The following is an 18,443-nucleotide window of genomic DNA, read 5'->3' on the forward strand; positions in this document are numbered from 1 at the left end:
ACCACTCCGCCAGCCAAATATGCACTTACTGGGCTCCTTCAACCGCAACTGGATGGCAGGGCTGTCACTCTTGTCTCGCTTTACACCCAGCACTTCCCGCTCCCATTCCCTTTCCCGATTCTCCTCTTCTATCTGCCTCTCAGCCTGGGTATATATTCGCAGCAACCGCAAGCACAGGATCTGGTGAAGACGGAGGAAGATGTACCAGTTGTTGTTGACGTAAAACAGGTTGTAGACCTCATCCATACTACGCAGCTTCTGGGCTGCTGTATTGCTGAACAGCAGCTTGGCTTTGGGAGGGCTGCCACCAACACCGTTGTGTTTCTTCACAGCCCCGGAGCCTTCATCCACGTCCATTTCTTCCTCCTCCTCCTCTTCCACATCAGAGAGCTCCCCGCGCTGAGCAAAGAGCAGGTCTGGGATGAAGTGATACATGATTTGCTTGATTTTGTACTTGTCCTCTTTCTGGATGCCTGTCTGCCGCTTCACATGGTGGATGATGAGAGAGGACGCATCATCCAGGATCTGCTTGTCCTCATATGCCAGCGATAGGTGAGGACCAGCATTATCTTCAGAAGTCTGTTCTTGCCTCTGAAAATCAAGAGGCAAAGAGTGTGAAACCCAACCCCACATGCGCCTCTTCTCTCATCGCTTAAAAAGGGCTGCCTGTGGAGGTGAGGAGGAAATTCTCTACCGTAGATAGGCTAAGTTAGGCACAAAGTTCTGTACAAGTATTATGTAAAGGATTGTTTTGTATGAAGCTGCTCTCAAATGTGTGTGTTTTTTCAATGTAATTACTACTACTAGATTTATATGGCCGCCCACTCAACACATGGTTCCTGGAAGGGTTACAAAACAAAAAGTAAAATACAGTAATTTTTAAAACAAAAAACACCCTGAAATGCAGCATTAAAACATTACCTTTTCTAGTGAAATATTCAATTAGCAGCTCAATGTATAAAATAAAATACAGCCTACAGAGTAAGAGCCAAGGTTTTGTTTGTTTAAAAAGCTTGGGTGAATAAAAAGATCTTCACCTGGTGGCAAAGTAACCATAACAATAGGTTCTGGCAAGCCTCTCTGTGGAAGCTACTCCAAAGCTGGGGTGCCACGTCTGAGAAGGCTCTTGCCCTGGGAGCCATACACCTCGCTTCATTTGGCAGACACACACACAGCATGGCCTCTGAAGAGGATTTTAAGGTAGGGGTGTGTGTGTGTGTGTGTGTATATATGGGAGAAGGCAGCCTTTCCGATAATCTGATTTGAGAACATTTGAGTTCTCTCTGCAAGCAAGGAAGGGTGTGGAGTAAAGGCTTATACAAAGGGGAAAACCAAAAGACGAGACCATAAAGGATGGATAGCTTTTCTCTGTCCAGCATGGACACCTATCTCTTAATTCAGGCTTCTCTGAAGTGCGGCCATGAATGGACTTTTGATGCAACCACCAAGATAGTGGTTCACTTGTTCACTTCTTTTCTTCCAGGATAGACCTACGCTGTAAATGCTCATTCTGGCACAAGAGCAAAAGCCAGTTTGAACATCGATGTCAGGGTTGGATCGGAGCCCACAGAGCCTCAAAGCAGTTCTGATTCTGAGGAAGAAATAGAAACTGTGGGAGAGGAACCCACGCTCTGTTCAGAGGCGCCACTGGAGGGAGAGCCCCTCCTTGCTCACATTCCTGAGAGTGGCAGTGACCCTGGCAGGGAGAGGGAGGGACAACTGGAGCTTTGGGATGTGAGGCGCCAGCGCAGGGACAAGTGGGAGATGGAGGGCGCCGAGAGGAGGTGCTCAGCCTGCTTGGCGCCACGTCAACAGCTGCGCCCCGATGCCCCACGGGAAAGGGGTGGACTCTCTCCTCCTAGCCCTTAAGTTCAGAGGCTTCCCGCCCTTTCCCTCCAAAGGGAGACCAACTGATTCCCTAAGGCTAGAAACCCCTGGTAGGCAGCTCTCTCCAGTTTCCCTCATTAGGCTCAGGCAATTAGCATCTGTAAGCGTCATTAGGTTGAATGGAAATAAAGCTTTGGAAAAGAGCCCTATCATCTGTGTGTTGATTCTGGCTACTTGAGGATTGCAGAAGGCAGCAAGGGCACTCCCGACAATCACTGTCTTAGATGCCAGCATCTCCTTTATGCTGTCAAACATTCTTACAATCATGAGGGCTTTTAAGTGACAGCTGAATCAGAAATATACACCAAACCACCAGATTCTTGGTGGATTTGGATGGCTTGCAACAGACCAGCAAGAATTTGATTCCCAGTCTGGTTATACTTTCACCATTTTCAAGCCCACAATTGCCTTCTCCTAGACCAGGGGTGGGAAATGTGTGGCCCTCTACATGTTTAGGCCTACAACTCCCATCAGCCATAGCCAACACAATAAGTAGTGAGGGATGATGGGAGTTGTAGGCCAAACCATCAGGAGAACCACTGTTGCCCACCCCTGTCCTAGACAAAACAAGGGACCAGTTTCCTCTGTAACTATCCAACATCAGCGGACCCATTTCTTTTCTACTCCTGAATCTCTTGCACCCACCTCAGATTATAACAACTAGGAATGATACTGAGAGATATAAACCTCTTAGGGTGCAACCATGTGTGGATGGTCTGTGGGGACAGCCATCCAACGCAGAGCAGGAGGAGTGGAGGAGGCCACCTCCAGGCTCCTCCTGCTCTGCATTTTAGCCAGAAGGGCTCTTTTGCCCATCTAGCTGGGGGTCTGCAGAGCAGGAGGGAAGGAGGCTGAGGAGGCCTGGGGAAATGGTATAAACTGGCCTCTCCAGTCCCATCCCCTCTCACCAGCCCGCCCCCTTGCCCTCCTCTCCAAGGTCACTGGCTGTGAGGGGGAGAGGAACTCAGATTTCTGGCTCTCAGGTGGGAGTGCTGTCTCCGACTGGATCTAGAAATCCAGACTATTCTATGGCCCCCCCCAAACCCTGTCTAGGAGGCCATAGGATTGCTTCCTTAATAGATTAGGACTGCATATTAACTGAAAAAAATTGAGTTGGTCATCTGCTTTTTGATTAAATATTCATTGTTAGAAGGAAAAGCCAACTTTAACCTTGTTTTAATTCTGTGTTATAGTAACACGTCAGGACCACAACAGCCTTAAAAGGACAAGGGCACAGCCCCACCAATTAGAATTGGCCCCCAGCGAGTCATGGTTTAATTTATCACACTTTAGAGCCCTATAACAATTCACAGCATCCTTCTGACCAGCAACCAATCAAAATGAAATAAAGTTGAAGACAATGAGTACAGTGCAGCCAAATACAGAGGGAGAAGCCCCCAACCGACCTCATCATAAATAGTCTCAATCTCGCTGAGAAGACTCTTGGATCTTAAGACCTTGGTGTCATTCTGTTTGAAGTTGATCCCTTGATGGTCGAGAGACTTCAAGTAGTATTTCTCATTCTGTTCCCGCCACACTTTGTTGAATCCTCTTTGGGCTTCTCTCCACTCCTCTTCTTTCATTTTTAACCTTATCAATAAGAAAGCCAACAGGGTGACAGAAAGTACTATGGCAGCAAGGACAATAAAAACACCCACATTTCGCAGGGGAAATTTTTGTTCAAATGAATCAGGTGAATCTCAAAATTCAAGGAATAAGATACATTTGTGATTTTATCACATGTAGCTTGAAGAACAGAAGTGGAAGGTCATGGTAATACAGTTGTGCTACTGATGCTTCGCCACATTCTCCCTACCTGTTGTAATTCACGGCTAGATAAGAGCATTAAAATAATAACATTTGACAAGAATCATAGATTACCATCACACACACACCCCCCTGCATCAGAAGCTTTACTGAATATTCATATCAGAGATTGAACTCATTGCCAGTGTGGTTACTGGTTGGACTTTGGTTGGGGAGATTAGAATTCAAAGCCCCACTTATCCATGAAGCTCCCCATGACCTTGGGCCAGACACACACACACAGAGCGAGCGACAGAGAGAGTGCTTAACCTACATCCTACACAAGGTAGTTGTTAGGAAAAATGGGGTACCCCATCTCTTCCCTGAGCTCAGTGGAAGAAGGGTGAGATACAAGTGTATATATATAAGATGCAATAGCTCACCAACATTGGGCTCCACTAGGCCCTAAGCAATGTGGTTTTGTCCTTGAAAATGGCCTGGAAACTGCATTTAGTTCGGAATACAGTCGCAAGATTGGTAGCTGGGACAGAGCAGTATGAACCTATCATGCTAGTGCTTTGTCAGCTGCATGGGCTCCTGGTTCATTTCCAGGCCCAATGCACAGTGTCAGTTGTGATTCTTTTGAGCCCTTCACAGCTTGGGATATATATATACCCCAACTAAATAGATAAAATGAGTAAGTAGCATTTGGGAACCGAGGAGGAGAGGGGATGCCCCCCAAATGTGCCAGTTACCTTTTCAACACAATTGGGACTGCAACAGCTGGATTCTTCCTAAGCCCATCGATAATGTCAGCTGCCTTGTCGGCATATATCCTCTGCAAAGCCTTGCGGTGGATAACTTCTGAGGAGCCACCTAAGGTATTGTCCAGCCGGAATTTGGCTTGCTCCTCAGCTGATAAGCGGGAGAGTTTCTTTTGTATTGTTTCTAGGACTCTGATGGTTGCTAGATTGGTCTCCAAGACAACATCCAGCTGAAATGGAAAGAATTCATTCGCCGTGGCTTATAGCTATAACTAAAATTATAGTTTTTTAAAAAAAAAATCTAGTATATGCGGGCAAGAGAACTGGAGTTCTTACATTTAGCATAAAGGGCTTTTCAATGTCTTTGTGTAAAACACTGGTAATTTAGACTAAAAGGGTAAAGCAATAAATACCAAGCAAAACTTTTAAGAAGTGTTTTGTTCAGACTGGAGGACTGTTCCATTCAATGTTTAAATGTAATTTTTCAGTGGGTGGAGGACATTACTGAAAGAGGAAAACCAACTCCTAGGTGAAGCAAAGCATTGCATCAAACTTACAAACTGAAGAAATTCACTTTCAGGAGATGCACATCAGAGCAAGCAGTTTTTTTGAGAAGTGTGGGAGGACAAGTCGTGAAGACCTAGGCTATGGGATTCTGATATTACTACTAACACTTTGCATTTATACAGCACTCAGTGTTCAAAATACTTCCAGTATAGGGTCACAGTTAATGCTGACAACAACCTTGGGAGGCAGAGCAGCATTATCATCTCCAGATTATAGAAAGGAATTTGAGGCCAAGAGAGAGGCTTGCCTAGTGACTTCATGGCAGAGGCAACATTTGAACTGGGACATTTCCTTCTGCAGCTCATGCTCTTAGCCATCACATTACACCAAAGTTATCCAGAGTTGCAGCATTTCATTTGCCACTGTAGCCATCAGGTTAACCAACTCCCAGTACCCCAAAGCTTCCCAAGAGAGTAAATCCTGTTGTAGTTACCTCGAATCGTTCATCTTCACACCGGTAGATATGCTCTTCATACTGAGTCTTCTTGGAGCTCACAAATGTAGAATCTTCAGACCATGATGGAAAGGAGACCCAGGTGTCATTCAAAACCTTAGGAGTGGAAAAGAAAGAAGCATCTCATGTATGAGCAGATAACCATCATTCCGGCTGTTATATAAAGCGCATTCTTGAGATTTTTGAGAACAGCCACAAATGTACAGGAAAGGACAGCAACAAAAGAAGTTTTTCTGGACTTTTGCTCTATTGGTTGGCATGTTTAGTTCTAGAATGAATACACTGTCCGAGTTTTATCTGTAAGACCAAAGAAATAGCCATTTGTATATTTGTCTAACACAATTATTAGGAAACATGTCTTAAGATTTTAAGAGGATTAAATACTCTACCATTCCAAAGACAAAATAATTTCAAGATACCTCGGAGTGTCTCCACACTTTACATGGCAGACACAGTTGCTGTGTACATACTAGCATTAACTTTGGAGTTTCACAGAGCAAATTCGTAAAGCAGATTTCCCCAACTTGGCGGGAGGGTACCAGATTGTGGAAGCCTGATTTAAAGCGCGGATGATGCATGCATATACCTTAAAAATGCCACGTACGCACACCCAATTTATGTATACGCTGTGGAAAAACACAGACAAAACACCAACATACAAGCTATTTATTTTTTTGCCACATGAAAAATGGAGCCTCTTTCAAAATTCAGTTTTAATTGCCTAATTTTGTTCAAATTCACAATGCAATCACCTGATTTGGAGGCCGAAAAATTAAGGTCCCAAATGCCTTACTTAAAGTAATGTGTAGACATCTCCCCTCAAGATGATGTATTTTATTGGACTCCATGCTAAGCTTCAAAATCCTTTCCAAATCCTAATTCGGGCCAGTTCTAACATGCAGAAATGGCACTCGGTACAGTGCCAGTTCAGAGGTAGGGAGACACATGGTTGAATCAGTGCTGCACCAACTATTCTTTACGCTTGATTTTCACAGTGGAACATATGCTGCTTTGAGAGAACTGCTTGCTGTATAAGAGCGCCCCCTTATGGGAAAAGCTATTTTTGATCAGATGTTTTGGGCATACTGTTGAGTGTAGAACTTCCAATAATGCACTGATCTTCAACAAATGAGTCAGGGCCCACAAGTTGGTTGAGGCCCAACTTCTTCTGAGGAGGAAAAGGCTCTTCCTTCATTCTAAGTTGGGTCCCATCATTTCTAGGTGAGTCCCATAATTTGACAAGCTGAAGGCCAAAGGCGGTTTCTTGTTTTCTCCTGTTATCACGTATTTCATAACTGTGAGATGCGTCTCTCCAAGATGTTTCTCACTATAATTCCCTTGGAGAGACAGGCTTACTTAAGGGATCATGTGCAGTACTAGTATACATTCTCTGTTTGGGGGCTCCTCACATTCTGGGTGTGAAAAAGAAGACCTCAGATACTTCATGACTAGATTTTATTCTTCCTCATGAACCACTTCTAGTCTGTCAGGTACCAAGAGTCATGCTGTTCTGCTTCCTTTTTCTTTAAATCTTCCTCCTGCCTATTTAAGCCTCAGGGTACTGTTGTTCTAATGGCTTCCCTGAACTTCACCCACAGAAGGAAGAACAGCTTCATGGTTTGCATGATGAAGGTCCACTATTCAGTCCCTGACATCTCCACTTAAAATATAAATAAATACACACACACACACACACACACACACACACACACACCCCAGGTACCAGATGATGGGAAAGTGCTCTGCCTGGGACCTGGGATAGGCACTGCCAACTAGAGTAGACAATATTGGGCCAAGCAGACAAATAGTCTGACTCAATCTGTCCCACCAGTATCCATTTCCTCCAGTGTGAGGCATGTTGCCTTACCTCCTTACACAATGGAGTCCGACCTGTGCACTTGGGCTGCTGGTAACTCTTTGGCAAAGCTCGGTAGCTGGAGCCCAGCCTCTTACAAGAAGCATAGTCTATCTCCATTGCTATGCCCTCCGTAGCCCGTTCCTTAGGAAAGGTCTCCATGTGTGCAGACTCTTTGTAGCCCAGAAAGTTTTTGAACCAAGTGAACAGTTCTGGGAATTTCCTGAACAAAAAAAAAGGGGTGGGGGGAAAAGAGGAGAGGGAATATGTTACATAGAAGCCACTGGTTGCAGAGAGATGCTTAAAAAGTTGACAGATTTAAACATGATTAACAGCAAGTCATTTAAGGCTTTTTGTCTGTAAATAAGCAGTGGTTGCATCTTCACAATTTCATTCCGATTTGGAGTCTTGGTTTAAGTAAACCATAGTTTGTAGTGCTGGTACAACACTGCAACTATGGTTTTCCACTAAATAGAAACAGAAGTGTCTCATCTCCTCCCCTTGCGTTTGGAGGAAGGGGAAAAAAGGAGGAGAAGCAAATGAGTCCTGTTCTCACCAGTGTGAATTTCCAGTTCTCCAAACCATGTTATCTGAGTGCAGCCAATAACTTCATTATCTGCTTAGTCAAAGGTCGAAATACAGATGGGACAAACCATGCAGGTGGACATCGAAAAGATCTATTTACTTATCTCACCCCAAAAACGGAGAAACTAGCTGTACAAGCTCAGCTCGGGATATCACCTCCTGATTAAAAATAACCAGGCAACGGAGGAAGTTCTCATATGCTTCTGTGCTGCGCAGAGCCTTGCGGACCTTGAAAAACAAATCAGAAAGGGGGGGGGAAGAGACAGTTAGCAGAGAGTTGAGAAAAAAGCAATGGCTTTTCTTGCATAGTGCCAATGTGCAATACTCTCCAGCTATCATTTAAAGCTAGTGGACTGACAGTCATTATGACAGTCGGGCTGTAGGAAGGTGAATACACTCCAGGTCAGCTGAAGGAAGAAGACACCGATACAAATTGCATCACCATCATGGGGTACCTATTGGTGGAGACCAGCTCACTTAGTGTATAGCTCTAACTTTTATCTCATGCAAATGAATAGCTGCCATTCACTTATATGGAAATGGGAAAAGCAATGCCTCAGGACAAACACTGAAGTAGGGGGTAAACTAACAGCCCATTTACTTTTCCCACAGAACTCAATGGGAGCCACTGAGAACAAAGCCAGACTTAACTGCAAAACTCCAGAGCTTTATCTACATGGGACCACTTTGGTTCAGTTTCTTGAGCTGTGAGGTACAGAGTGAACTTAGCCTAGTCAAGTCGGGGCCTTCCTGATCTGCTGCTTTGCAAAGTCAAGGGAAAAACTCACCTGAACTAGCCTGAAGCAACCATACTTGAAACCTGCAACCATTCACTAAAGAGGCAGAAGAAAAATAGGCTTTAGGGAAAAAGTGGGAGATGCCTCCTAGTCCAGCCCATGGCCAACTCTTTCATCTAAAAGAACTTGCCTCGTAGTGATCTTGCAGAGATCACTCCAATTCGGGATCAGTAGATGGCAAAAAAAAGTCAGGAAAATGCAGATATAAGCACTTGATCAGGCTATTGTAAAAATAAATTGATAGATATTTCTGTTTGCATCTGATCGCATTTGTATCCTCTAAGAAGCTCAAACCCAGGTCTCGGTGATACAGTAGTTCCAAAAGGTAAGATCCAGAGAGCCCAACTCCAACAGGAGGCTAGCAAATTTCCTCCTCAGCTAGCAGAGGAGGAAATCTGCACAATGATGCAAAGGTTGCATGTAGAGGTTAAGAAACCACCTATATTAGATGCCAAGATTAAGAGATAACATTTGGGAAGCAAAAAACAGCTGAAGGCAGCAAACCTATGCATGCTTACCTGGGAGTAAGCCTTGCTGAACAAAATGGGACTTACTTCCAAGGAAATATACACAGGACTGCACCGTTAGTCTCATTGAGAGTCAGTGTTGTGGGTTCTTTTTGTAAACTGATTGCCAATACAAAATAAATTATCCAAAGCTATCCATTTATAATATTGTCTCACCTTATCAAAGAATAGAGACTCTGTTCCATGTTTACCGGCTTCTACCAGTGATGGGTCTTTCAAATTAAGGAGCTTTGGTTTTTTCTGTAGAGAGAGCACAAACCACAAGAAAGTTTTTTAAAAAACAGTGCTGAAAGGTAAATACATGGCTGAAGTCTACCTCAGAATGTTTTGATTTTGCTGAGCCACTGTACAGGTAAACAGGAGTGGAACAAGTACATAATGCTGCTGTCATTGTGATAGGGAGCAAATTGCCACTGAAGATGTATAATTTTAAGAACACCAGCCAATGGATACATGCTACCAACTTTTCCCTTGGCTGCCATCATTAGTTTGAGAAGGCACAATGTATTTAGGTAAACAATCCCAGCAACCTGGGCTTCACAGCCCATACATCTTCCATATTAAATATTCAACAGTGAATTACAAAACCAGTTTCATTTGAAACAAGTTAATTCATCAGCAATGGGTCATCAACTTGTCCTGGAAACACTTATTTGCTGGTGTCCCATCCAAGTATTATAAGAGAGACAAGGCTTGCATTCTCACATAAACCCTCCATTCCCTCTTGTAGACCCCATACAAGGACTCCCAGGGACATCTGCCTTGGTTGTTCCCACCAAAGTCACCTCCCTCCTTACATGTAGGGCAGCACAGCCTCTCCACTCTCCTTGCATGCCTGAAATACCAGGAAATTACAGGATTAAGTTCTCACCTGGAACTGCTGTGGTACCTTCAACCAGTCTCACTCCTTCCCAGGTGCTTTTCTGGCATACCTACCACCACACATCAGCAGCTTACCTCACCACCTGCTTTCCACCACCCTTCATATGCACTAATCCTGCATCAAGGTATACATATGAAGAGGACCTTGATTCAAAAGCACTAAGTATGTCTCCAACAGGCTCTGATTTGCAAATGCTGTTTCAGGCTAAAATTAGCCAATTTGTACATTAAGCTAAAAGTGGACCCAATCTGTGACTGCTGTCATGGATAGGTCATTTCATTTTTATTTTGTATACACTTGGGCTTTATGTAGAAATGTGAGAAACCTTCTGCTACCCTCTTTCTGTGGCCTATTTTCCCTGCTGTTTGCAAACAGGTGTGTACAATCTGCCAACTAAGGATAGTCCCAACCAGGTCCAGAAAGGCAAGTTATCAATATTTAAAGAAAGAAATAATAACACTTCATGCATCCAATGAGGGGTGCTCTAGTCCACAGCAGTCTAGTCCACATGCACTTTAGCCTTTGAAGTGCCAGAGACCAACATAGTTACTCCTCTGGAATTAGTTACCAATTTGTAACATTTATGATTTGGTTATTCATGGAGGGAGCATTGGATACAAGCCTACTGATGGAAACTGAGATGCATTCCTACCTTCACCGGAGGGGTGGTCCCAGCCGTGGCATGCCGTCGAATCTGACAGCCATTCTGATTAGGCCTTTGCTGCTTGCTGTTAAGCTGAGGCTTCTTGACCGTGCCTCCATGGTCATTCCTCACAGACTCCACTTTCTCTGCAGTTGTCTTGCTTAAGAGCTTATTATAAAAGAACCACATACAAGCCCATTACTGATCCCAGTATCCCATGCGGTACAAGAATGTGCAAATATATTTCATAGTAATCACCTGGATGAGAGGCTGTGAGTTCAGGAACCTCAAAGCGTGTGTGTGTGTGTGGGGGGGGATGGGCTTACAACTCCCTAAAACATACATCATATATACTGATCTCAATTCTCTGCTTGTGGGCCGTATGTATCCAAAACAGTAACATCCACACACAAAGGAGAGGTATCACCGGGGTTGGGGGACTCAACATTTGCAAACATACAATATTTAGGAAAAGCCCTAATGGACTGGGCCCCCAAAATCCCAATGATGACTGAGCATGCTCAGTGGGCATGGAATGCTGCCAACTTTGGGGAGTGGGATGGGAGGACAACCATGGGCGGGGGTGGGGGGGAGAAATAGAATGGTGTATCCTGGAAGAGGACATGGCTGAACATGAGCACTCCACACTGCAACATTTTGTCCTATGTCTTTTCCTTTCTAGACTGTAGCTCTGGAAAACCTGTTCTTTCCCTACAAAAAAAGGATCATGACATTGTAGAAACTCAAAGGAATACTCCCCCCACCCCCCGCCCCGCCCCCATTCTGGTGCATTTATACTTCATCACTCAAGTTAATTAACTCATAACCCAGGATCATGCAAGTTACACTGTGCCATATGGAGCAAGCAGGACAGGAGAAGGAACACTCTGTTAGACATGGCCTGTAAGGAATAGTATTGGGAACAAACTTACAACAGAGCTATTTGCGTCTGGTAGGAATTGCCCAAATTCGGAGAGTAGGTCCTCCTGGTTCTTAAAGAGACGGGCCACCTGGGCATAGACCTCCTGCTCAGTCAACGCTGGTGTGTAATTACCGCCTGCTTCCTTGGCATTCCGCTGCTCTTTCTGTTAAGAGATAGAAGGGAATGTCCAAGAAAAGTAAACAAGAGCTCTTAGCAGCTCTTCTCAACACCTTCTGCTCTCCTAGCTCTTTAAAAGAAAAACCATGGCACCTAGCTTGAATGCTCAGAAGAAAAGCATCACGTGACAAGGTAAAAAGGATGCTGAAGAAGTTTGGTACCTGTCCCTGGAAGGACTCTACCAAGGGCCAGAGACTTGAGAGGAGCATCTGACTGTTCCACAAGTGTTATGCTTTCTGTATGTCCCACACCCATAAATTATTTTCAAACATCTCTGCTTAATTGCCCCACAGGCACTTTCTGCTACTGCAGCAGGCAGATTGAAGCAAGAAGCAATTTAGTTAGCAATGTTAACAAGCTGCTTATTTACTACTTATTATATACTTCTGCCCAGTAATCATCCTCTTCCTCTCTGCTCCACAAGACATTCTTCCCTTTACTATCAAACCAAATGCAGCAGAACAGGAACAAAATGTCTTCAGACTTGTACAGTTGCCCACTCACCTGATAGGTATGAAGTATCTCCAAGAAAGCCTTGTAAATGTCTGGCTGTCCCTGGAAACGATTCTTAATCTTGTTGACATAGTTGATGGCATGATTAAACTCAACTGGCTGATTATTCTGGAGGGACGGTGTGGTTCCAAGAGAGATTGTCACAGGTGTATGGGGCTGCACTGGTGGAGAACGAGGGGAGGCATAGGGGAGTGGGGGGGTCTGCTGGCTGGTCGGTGTATGCGTCTGTAGCTGGGATGGCTGAGAAAGAAGAAGTAGACACTGATTTACACAGCTCCTCATCTCAATCAAGGGCCAGAACACTACAGACCGTCATGGAATATGTTCCCACCAAAAGCAGGAACCAGGGCTCTGTTCATTCAACAAGTTATTTTTACAGCATGATCCCAAGATGTTTACTCTGAAGTAAATCCCACTATGTTCAATGGGACTTGCTCTCTAGTAAGTATGCATAGGATTAAAACTCTAAACCAGTAGAGGCTTCAATAAGAACAGTACCCACATAACCCATTTCAACATAGCAACACTCCTAAGGCATGACAAGTTCTTCCTATTATTTTGCTGAACTTCAGATGGTCAACAGTGATTTTGGGGGAAGGAAAGGGGAAAACCAAGTGGGTGGACAACACATTTCATCTTTACACATTTACCTATAAACACAAGAAAATATCCTAACAGACTGTTAGACCACTCTAATCTGCACTAAGGAGACTTGCATACTTGGCAATAGCATGCATTCTCACCAAATCGGCTGATGGTCTCTGAGGAATGATGCTTCATAATATTCATTTTTTTCATTTCGTTATCATATGATGCATTCCCTTCTTCAAGAGTTTTGCCTGGCCAGTTCTAAAGGGGCTTTCAGAAAAAGTTTTAAAACTTTCTTGTCCTATCAGACTTTTCTGGACCAAGTATTTGATTTTGGATCCCTGTAGCTGACTGCATTTTTATTGTACTTTTATTGCTAACTGTGGCTGGGAGCCAAAGAATCCTGAGATGGTGCTTTCCTTCATGCACCATTTCATTTTGGGTTCCCCCCAATGTGTCCTTAAAAAGCCACTTATGATGATTCAGACTAGGGGTGGAGAAACTGTGGCCCTCCAGATATTGTTGGACTCCGACTACCATGAACCTTAGCAGTATGGCCACTGGTCAGGATTGATGGGAGCTGTAATCCAACATTTGGAGGGCCACAGGTTTTTCACCCCTGATTTAGACCCTGCAGAGCTTGGTATAAGAACTGGAAAGAACCAGCAGTTCACCTAGTACAGCTTCTTCCCCAAAGGCAGAGCCATTCCCTTATGAGCCACTCACACAGCTAGATCATCTGCACAACACCTACTACAATATGCCGTGAAGAAGAGAGAAGATGCTTTAGTCGAAACAGCTCCAGAAGCAGAGCCAGTCCCAAGACATTTTGGTGCCTGGGTTGCAAAATCCAAACTGGTGTCATGCACAGCTCCCATTCATTTGGGTCTTGCACAGCACAAATGGAGAGTCTCCATTTAGGCAATTGTATCCTCAATGGCACCCCAAATCAACTTCCCCTTACCCCTTAAGAGGGTCTGCTCTGTCCAGAATCCATCAAGCCACATGCATTCCTACTTCTACGCCAAGGCCTGCCTATTTCACGCCTTGCTTTTACCTTGCTGATCTTGGCAGGTGGTGGCTGTGGTGCTGGCTGTGCTGGGGTTGGGGCAGACTGTGCTGATGGCTGAGATGGATGCTGCGGCTGGGGCTGAGGCTGAGGCTGGAGGCCGTGGGCCGGGATCTGGTGAACCTGCCCTGGTGTCGTTACATTCACCATGTCATTAGTCTGCACTTCAATTTTGTAGCCAGGGGGCAGGAAGGTGTTGAAACCCATGATCAAATCAGGGTGGCCTTTGAACAGCTGAGACACGCGGCTGATCACTCCTGGAGTGTCGATGCTGTACACACACACACACAAAAGGAAAAGAGAGAGATCAGGTCTCCTCTATAGGTTTTTTTACTCTTTTTCAAACGTATCAGAGCGCTACTTTTAAAGGGTATTACTAAAAGACATGCCTTATGGCCACTAGCAAAAAACAAGAGGCAGCAAATTCTGTAACATGTTGTTCGAGCAAAGAAAAGTGCTAAAACAAACACAGACATCTCACACATTTGCAGAAGGTGGTCAAAATTTAGGCTACAGCACAATCGGCCTCACAATCTGTTTTCCAAAATTCAGGCTTCTAGTGCTCATGGCTGGGAGGGGGAAAGAGCGAGCTTCTCCTATGATGGTGGCTAGTTCCCCCTCTTTGCCTCCAAGAAGTACCTACTACTTTCCCCTTCCTTTCAACAACCAATCCTTCTTCAAGTGCAAAAACCTCCAATACTACAAAGCAAAATGTGCATCATGTGCATCTGTAGATCTTGGCTTATTTATTTTTCCACAATCCATAGGCCATACCTTTATTAGGACCAATCAAAACATCTTTTTTCCCCTCATAGGCCAATATAGTGTTTTGTTGTTACTTTTATATCTTGCACATTTCAAGAAAACCCTTTTATCAAGGAAAGTTTTGAAGCTTCTTAATACAAACTGCATATGACAAACGTTCTTCTGCAGCACACCTAAGCAGACTAGCTGATTTGCCCCAAGTAGTTTTTTTTTTTTAAGAAGCATGAAAACATTTCCCTTGATAACAAGCTTCTTCAGAACCCATTGGGAGCCATATCCACATGCGCAGCTGTCTTTTTCTACAACTGTAACTGATCCTCTCTTTTTGTGTTCCCAGGCAGTCTCTTATCAAGGCACTAAACATACTTAGACTGACTTAGCTTTAGCAAGGTTACCACTGATTGATTGACTGATTGATTGAATTTCTTAATTGCCCATCTGGCTGGTCACCCGGCCACTCTAGGCGAAGTACAGCAATACAACAGTTTTAAAACAATAAAATTCTACTTTAAAACATATTTCTAAAAATACCCTAACCCACCCCAAATGCCTGCCTGAACAACCACGTTTTTATTGAGTGGCAGAAGCTCATTAAAGAGGGGGCATGGCGGAGTTCCCTAGGGAGGGAGTTCCATAGAGTGGGGGCCACCACAGAGAAGGCCCTCTCCCTTGTCCTCACCAGCCTAGCTGTCCCAGCTGATAGGACAGAGAGAAGGCCATCCGAGGCTGATCTTGTTAACTGGCCTGTCTGGTGTTGCTGGAGGCGCTCCTTATGATAGGCTGGGCTGGAACTATATAGGGTTTTAAAGGTCAAAACCAACACCTTAAATTTGGCCCTGAAAACAACTGGTAACCAGTGCAACTCCTTCAGCACCAGAGTGATGTGATCATGCCGCCAGCTGCCTTTAATCAGGCGAGCCGCCGCATTCTGTACCAGCTACAGCTTCCGAACCATCTTCAAGGGTAACCCCAAGTAGAACGCATTACAGTAGTCTAGACGAGAGGAGACCATATTACGGCTCTTCCGACTAAGGATGCAGAACCCCCAGCCCATAGGCCTAATCCAGCCTGAGGAGGTTCCACATCTGGCCCGCAGAGCCTCCATTGGCTCTTCCAGAGGATGGAGCTTCCCCTGTTATCTCTGATCTGAGACTGGACATAACAGGGATTCCTCCTGTGCACCACTCTCCTTCCCAATTGGGAACAGCACAAAGGAACCTCCGATCAGAGAGAACAATGGTAATACAGACACCGGCTGAGAGGCTTTGCATGGTGCCTTGAGGGGGACAGTTCATGAACCCAGGGGCTCAGCCAAGGGGCTTTGCCTCCCTGCTGTTATCTCCAATCTGAGATCCACAGTCCATCTGAGATTGGAGATAACAGTGGGGATGTGAGTGATGGGGGGCTCAGCTAGCACCAGGAAGAGCAGCCACTCTTTCTGGCACTGGCTGAGTGGTTTTGTGCAGAGTGCAATGTCACACAAAGCCAGGGACTTCTCCCAGAGCCAACTGAGGCCCTTTCTCTGTGCTGACAGAGGCGCACAATTCTATGTCTTTCTCAGCATGGACAAAGGCAAAATGGGTGTGGGGGACATGATGATGCCTGACCATGCGCACTGACGTCATCTGGGCCATGTTTGTGGGGCAGTGTTGGTATGGGCCAACTTGGACCCACCCCAATCCAGTTCTGGACCTCTGCTTCAGACCATGGTTTGGGACTCGAGTTAAGGCATACCTAGGAGCAGAATTTGATTTTGGTGAGAGCAGTGCCTTTTTTAGGCTAACGAGGATCATGTTGGATCAGGGTCCGAAAAAGGGAATTGTGCTATGAACATAACTAGGGAAGCAAGGACAGATGGGCAGGAAACAGACAGGCAGGACTGGGCTGGGCTGAATTTAGGGTAGAAAATGGGGAAAGGTTCAAATGTGGTTTCATCAGAAATTTAAGAACATAAGAAGAGCCATGTTCGATCAGACCAAGAGTCCACCTAGCCCAGCATTCTGTTCACACAGTGGCCAGCCAGCTGTCAACCAAGAACCCACAAGCAGGACACAAGTGCAACAGCACCCTCCCACCCATGTTCCCCATTAACTGGTGTACATAGGCATACTGCCTCAGGTACTGGAGGTAGCTCATAGCTGTCAAGCCTAGTAGTTATTGATAGACTTCTCCAGGAACTTGTCTAAACCCCTTTTAAAGCCATCCAAGTTAGTGGTCATCACTACATTTTGTGGTAGCAAATTTCATAATGACCTTACTAATAAAATCCCACACAACTCATTATACCTTTGAGATTTAAACTCCTTCATTATGTCCAAGAAGTCATTGTAGACTTGAGGCTGGCTACCAAATTGCAGCTTTACTTGGTCAAGGTAGGACAGGGCATCTTCCACCTAGGGCCAGAATAAATGAGTTAGATACATATTTCCCCGCAATGTTTTATCTCCATTTTCACACATGAACACACACTGGTGGCGTCCTGAGTTACTGAAGAATAGATCACTATCAGCAAGTCGTCTTGAAGCTAGTCAGTTTAGTCCCCCAAACAGCAATCCTGCACGGTGTATACAGCCCTCCTGCAGAAGTCAGGCAATGCAACAGCCTTCTCAAGTGCTATTAGCACCTCAAGTGTGACTGGTGCTGCTGCAGCCCATGGCACAGGAACACAGAGGGGCAGAGGGAGGGACATGGCCCTGCTTTATTTCAATTGCGACAGATGTGCCTCTTTTGTGCTGTGCATTTCACTGCTGCTGTCCTCCTCAAGAAAGCTACACATCATAAGGGGATTAGGGTGCCTGCCTCCACATCATCAGAATAGTGGTGTATCAAGCGCTTCCATGCAGGCAGTTCAAACATCTGGTGGACTAGCCTCAGCAGGCAGATTGCTGTGCGCATGCACACTGGATCACAAGCACTATTTTTTGCCCCGCAGACTTGTCAGGCTGTTGTTTAGCCTGGCTAAAAAACTACTTTTGAGTTTCCTTTTCAGCAGCAACAGCAGTGGGAGGGAGGTTCTTTCCTCAGTCTTATAGCTGGGTGCATAACATTTTTCCTGTGTTCATTGATGGAAACTTTTGTTCATCTCTAAGGCTGGCGGGGGGTGGGGGGATTCCATGTCAAGCATGCTCTCTATGCCAAAGGACAACATGCTTAAATGCCACTTTCAAATAAGACATTTCAGCTTGGATCCTAAATGTGGTAACTGTTCATGACGCTGCATCTTAAATAGGAAGCAGCATTTATTTGAAAATATTTCCAGTCCAAGAACCACCAATCCGGCAAGGCTGAAGAATACACACACACACTCTCTCTCTCTCTCTCAAATCCTTCCGTGCTTAAGCAATGAGTTGTCTGGGATTTTCCTAGCCCTGGAAATAGAGGATGTTGGTATCGGTATCCATGAAGATAAAACTGTGCCTTTAAAAACCCCCAGCAACATTAAATATTACCTTTCAAAATATCTTGTTCACGTGGCCTCCCAATTCATGTCATTGAAGCAGTTTTCCAAGAATAGACCTACATCTGTACACTACACTTCCTACACGACACATCTTACAACTGATCTCAATTCAGCTACTCAAGTGATTGGGACATTCTGTTATTTTTGTTGAAACACACTATTGCAAACGATCTGAGAAGAAATCATCCTTCACTTCCAAGAGCTTCCCTGTTTTTGCATTTGCACAAAGAATTTCTAAAAA

The 18,443-nt window shown here is 44.8% G+C and overlaps 1 protein-coding gene across 2 annotated transcripts in view; it reads right to left on the reverse strand.

Annotated features, from left to right (window-relative positions):
* Positions 1–18,443, reverse strand: part of SIN3A (SIN3 transcription regulator family member A) — a 53,239-nt gene that overhangs the window by 12,489 nt on the left and 22,307 nt on the right. For both annotated transcript variants that reach the window (XM_084816767.1, XM_084816766.1), the window contains exons 4-15: positions 17,029–17,135; positions 13,966–14,248; positions 12,312–12,560; positions 11,641–11,793; positions 10,718–10,876; positions 9,339–9,422; positions 7,968–8,086; positions 7,286–7,496; positions 5,398–5,514; positions 4,389–4,627; positions 3,294–3,477; positions 30–591 (exon numbers count right to left, since the gene is read on the reverse strand). In XM_084816767.1, coding sequence (XP_084672893.1) covers positions 30–591; positions 3,294–3,477; positions 4,389–4,627; positions 5,398–5,514; positions 7,286–7,496; positions 7,968–8,086; positions 9,339–9,422; positions 10,718–10,876; positions 11,641–11,793; positions 12,312–12,560; positions 13,966–14,248; positions 17,029–17,135 — 2,467 coding nt within the window. The remainder of the gene's footprint in view (positions 1–29; positions 592–3,293; positions 3,478–4,388; positions 4,628–5,397; positions 5,515–7,285; positions 7,497–7,967; positions 8,087–9,338; positions 9,423–10,717; positions 10,877–11,640; positions 11,794–12,311; positions 12,561–13,965; positions 14,249–17,028; positions 17,136–18,443) is intronic.

Source organism: Heloderma suspectum, chromosome 11 (assembly GCF_057233095.1).
Source record: "Heloderma suspectum isolate Gila_16-S chromosome 11, 16-S_ref, whole genome shotgun sequence".
NCBI lineage: Eukaryota > Metazoa > Chordata > Lepidosauria > Squamata > Helodermatidae > Heloderma > Heloderma suspectum.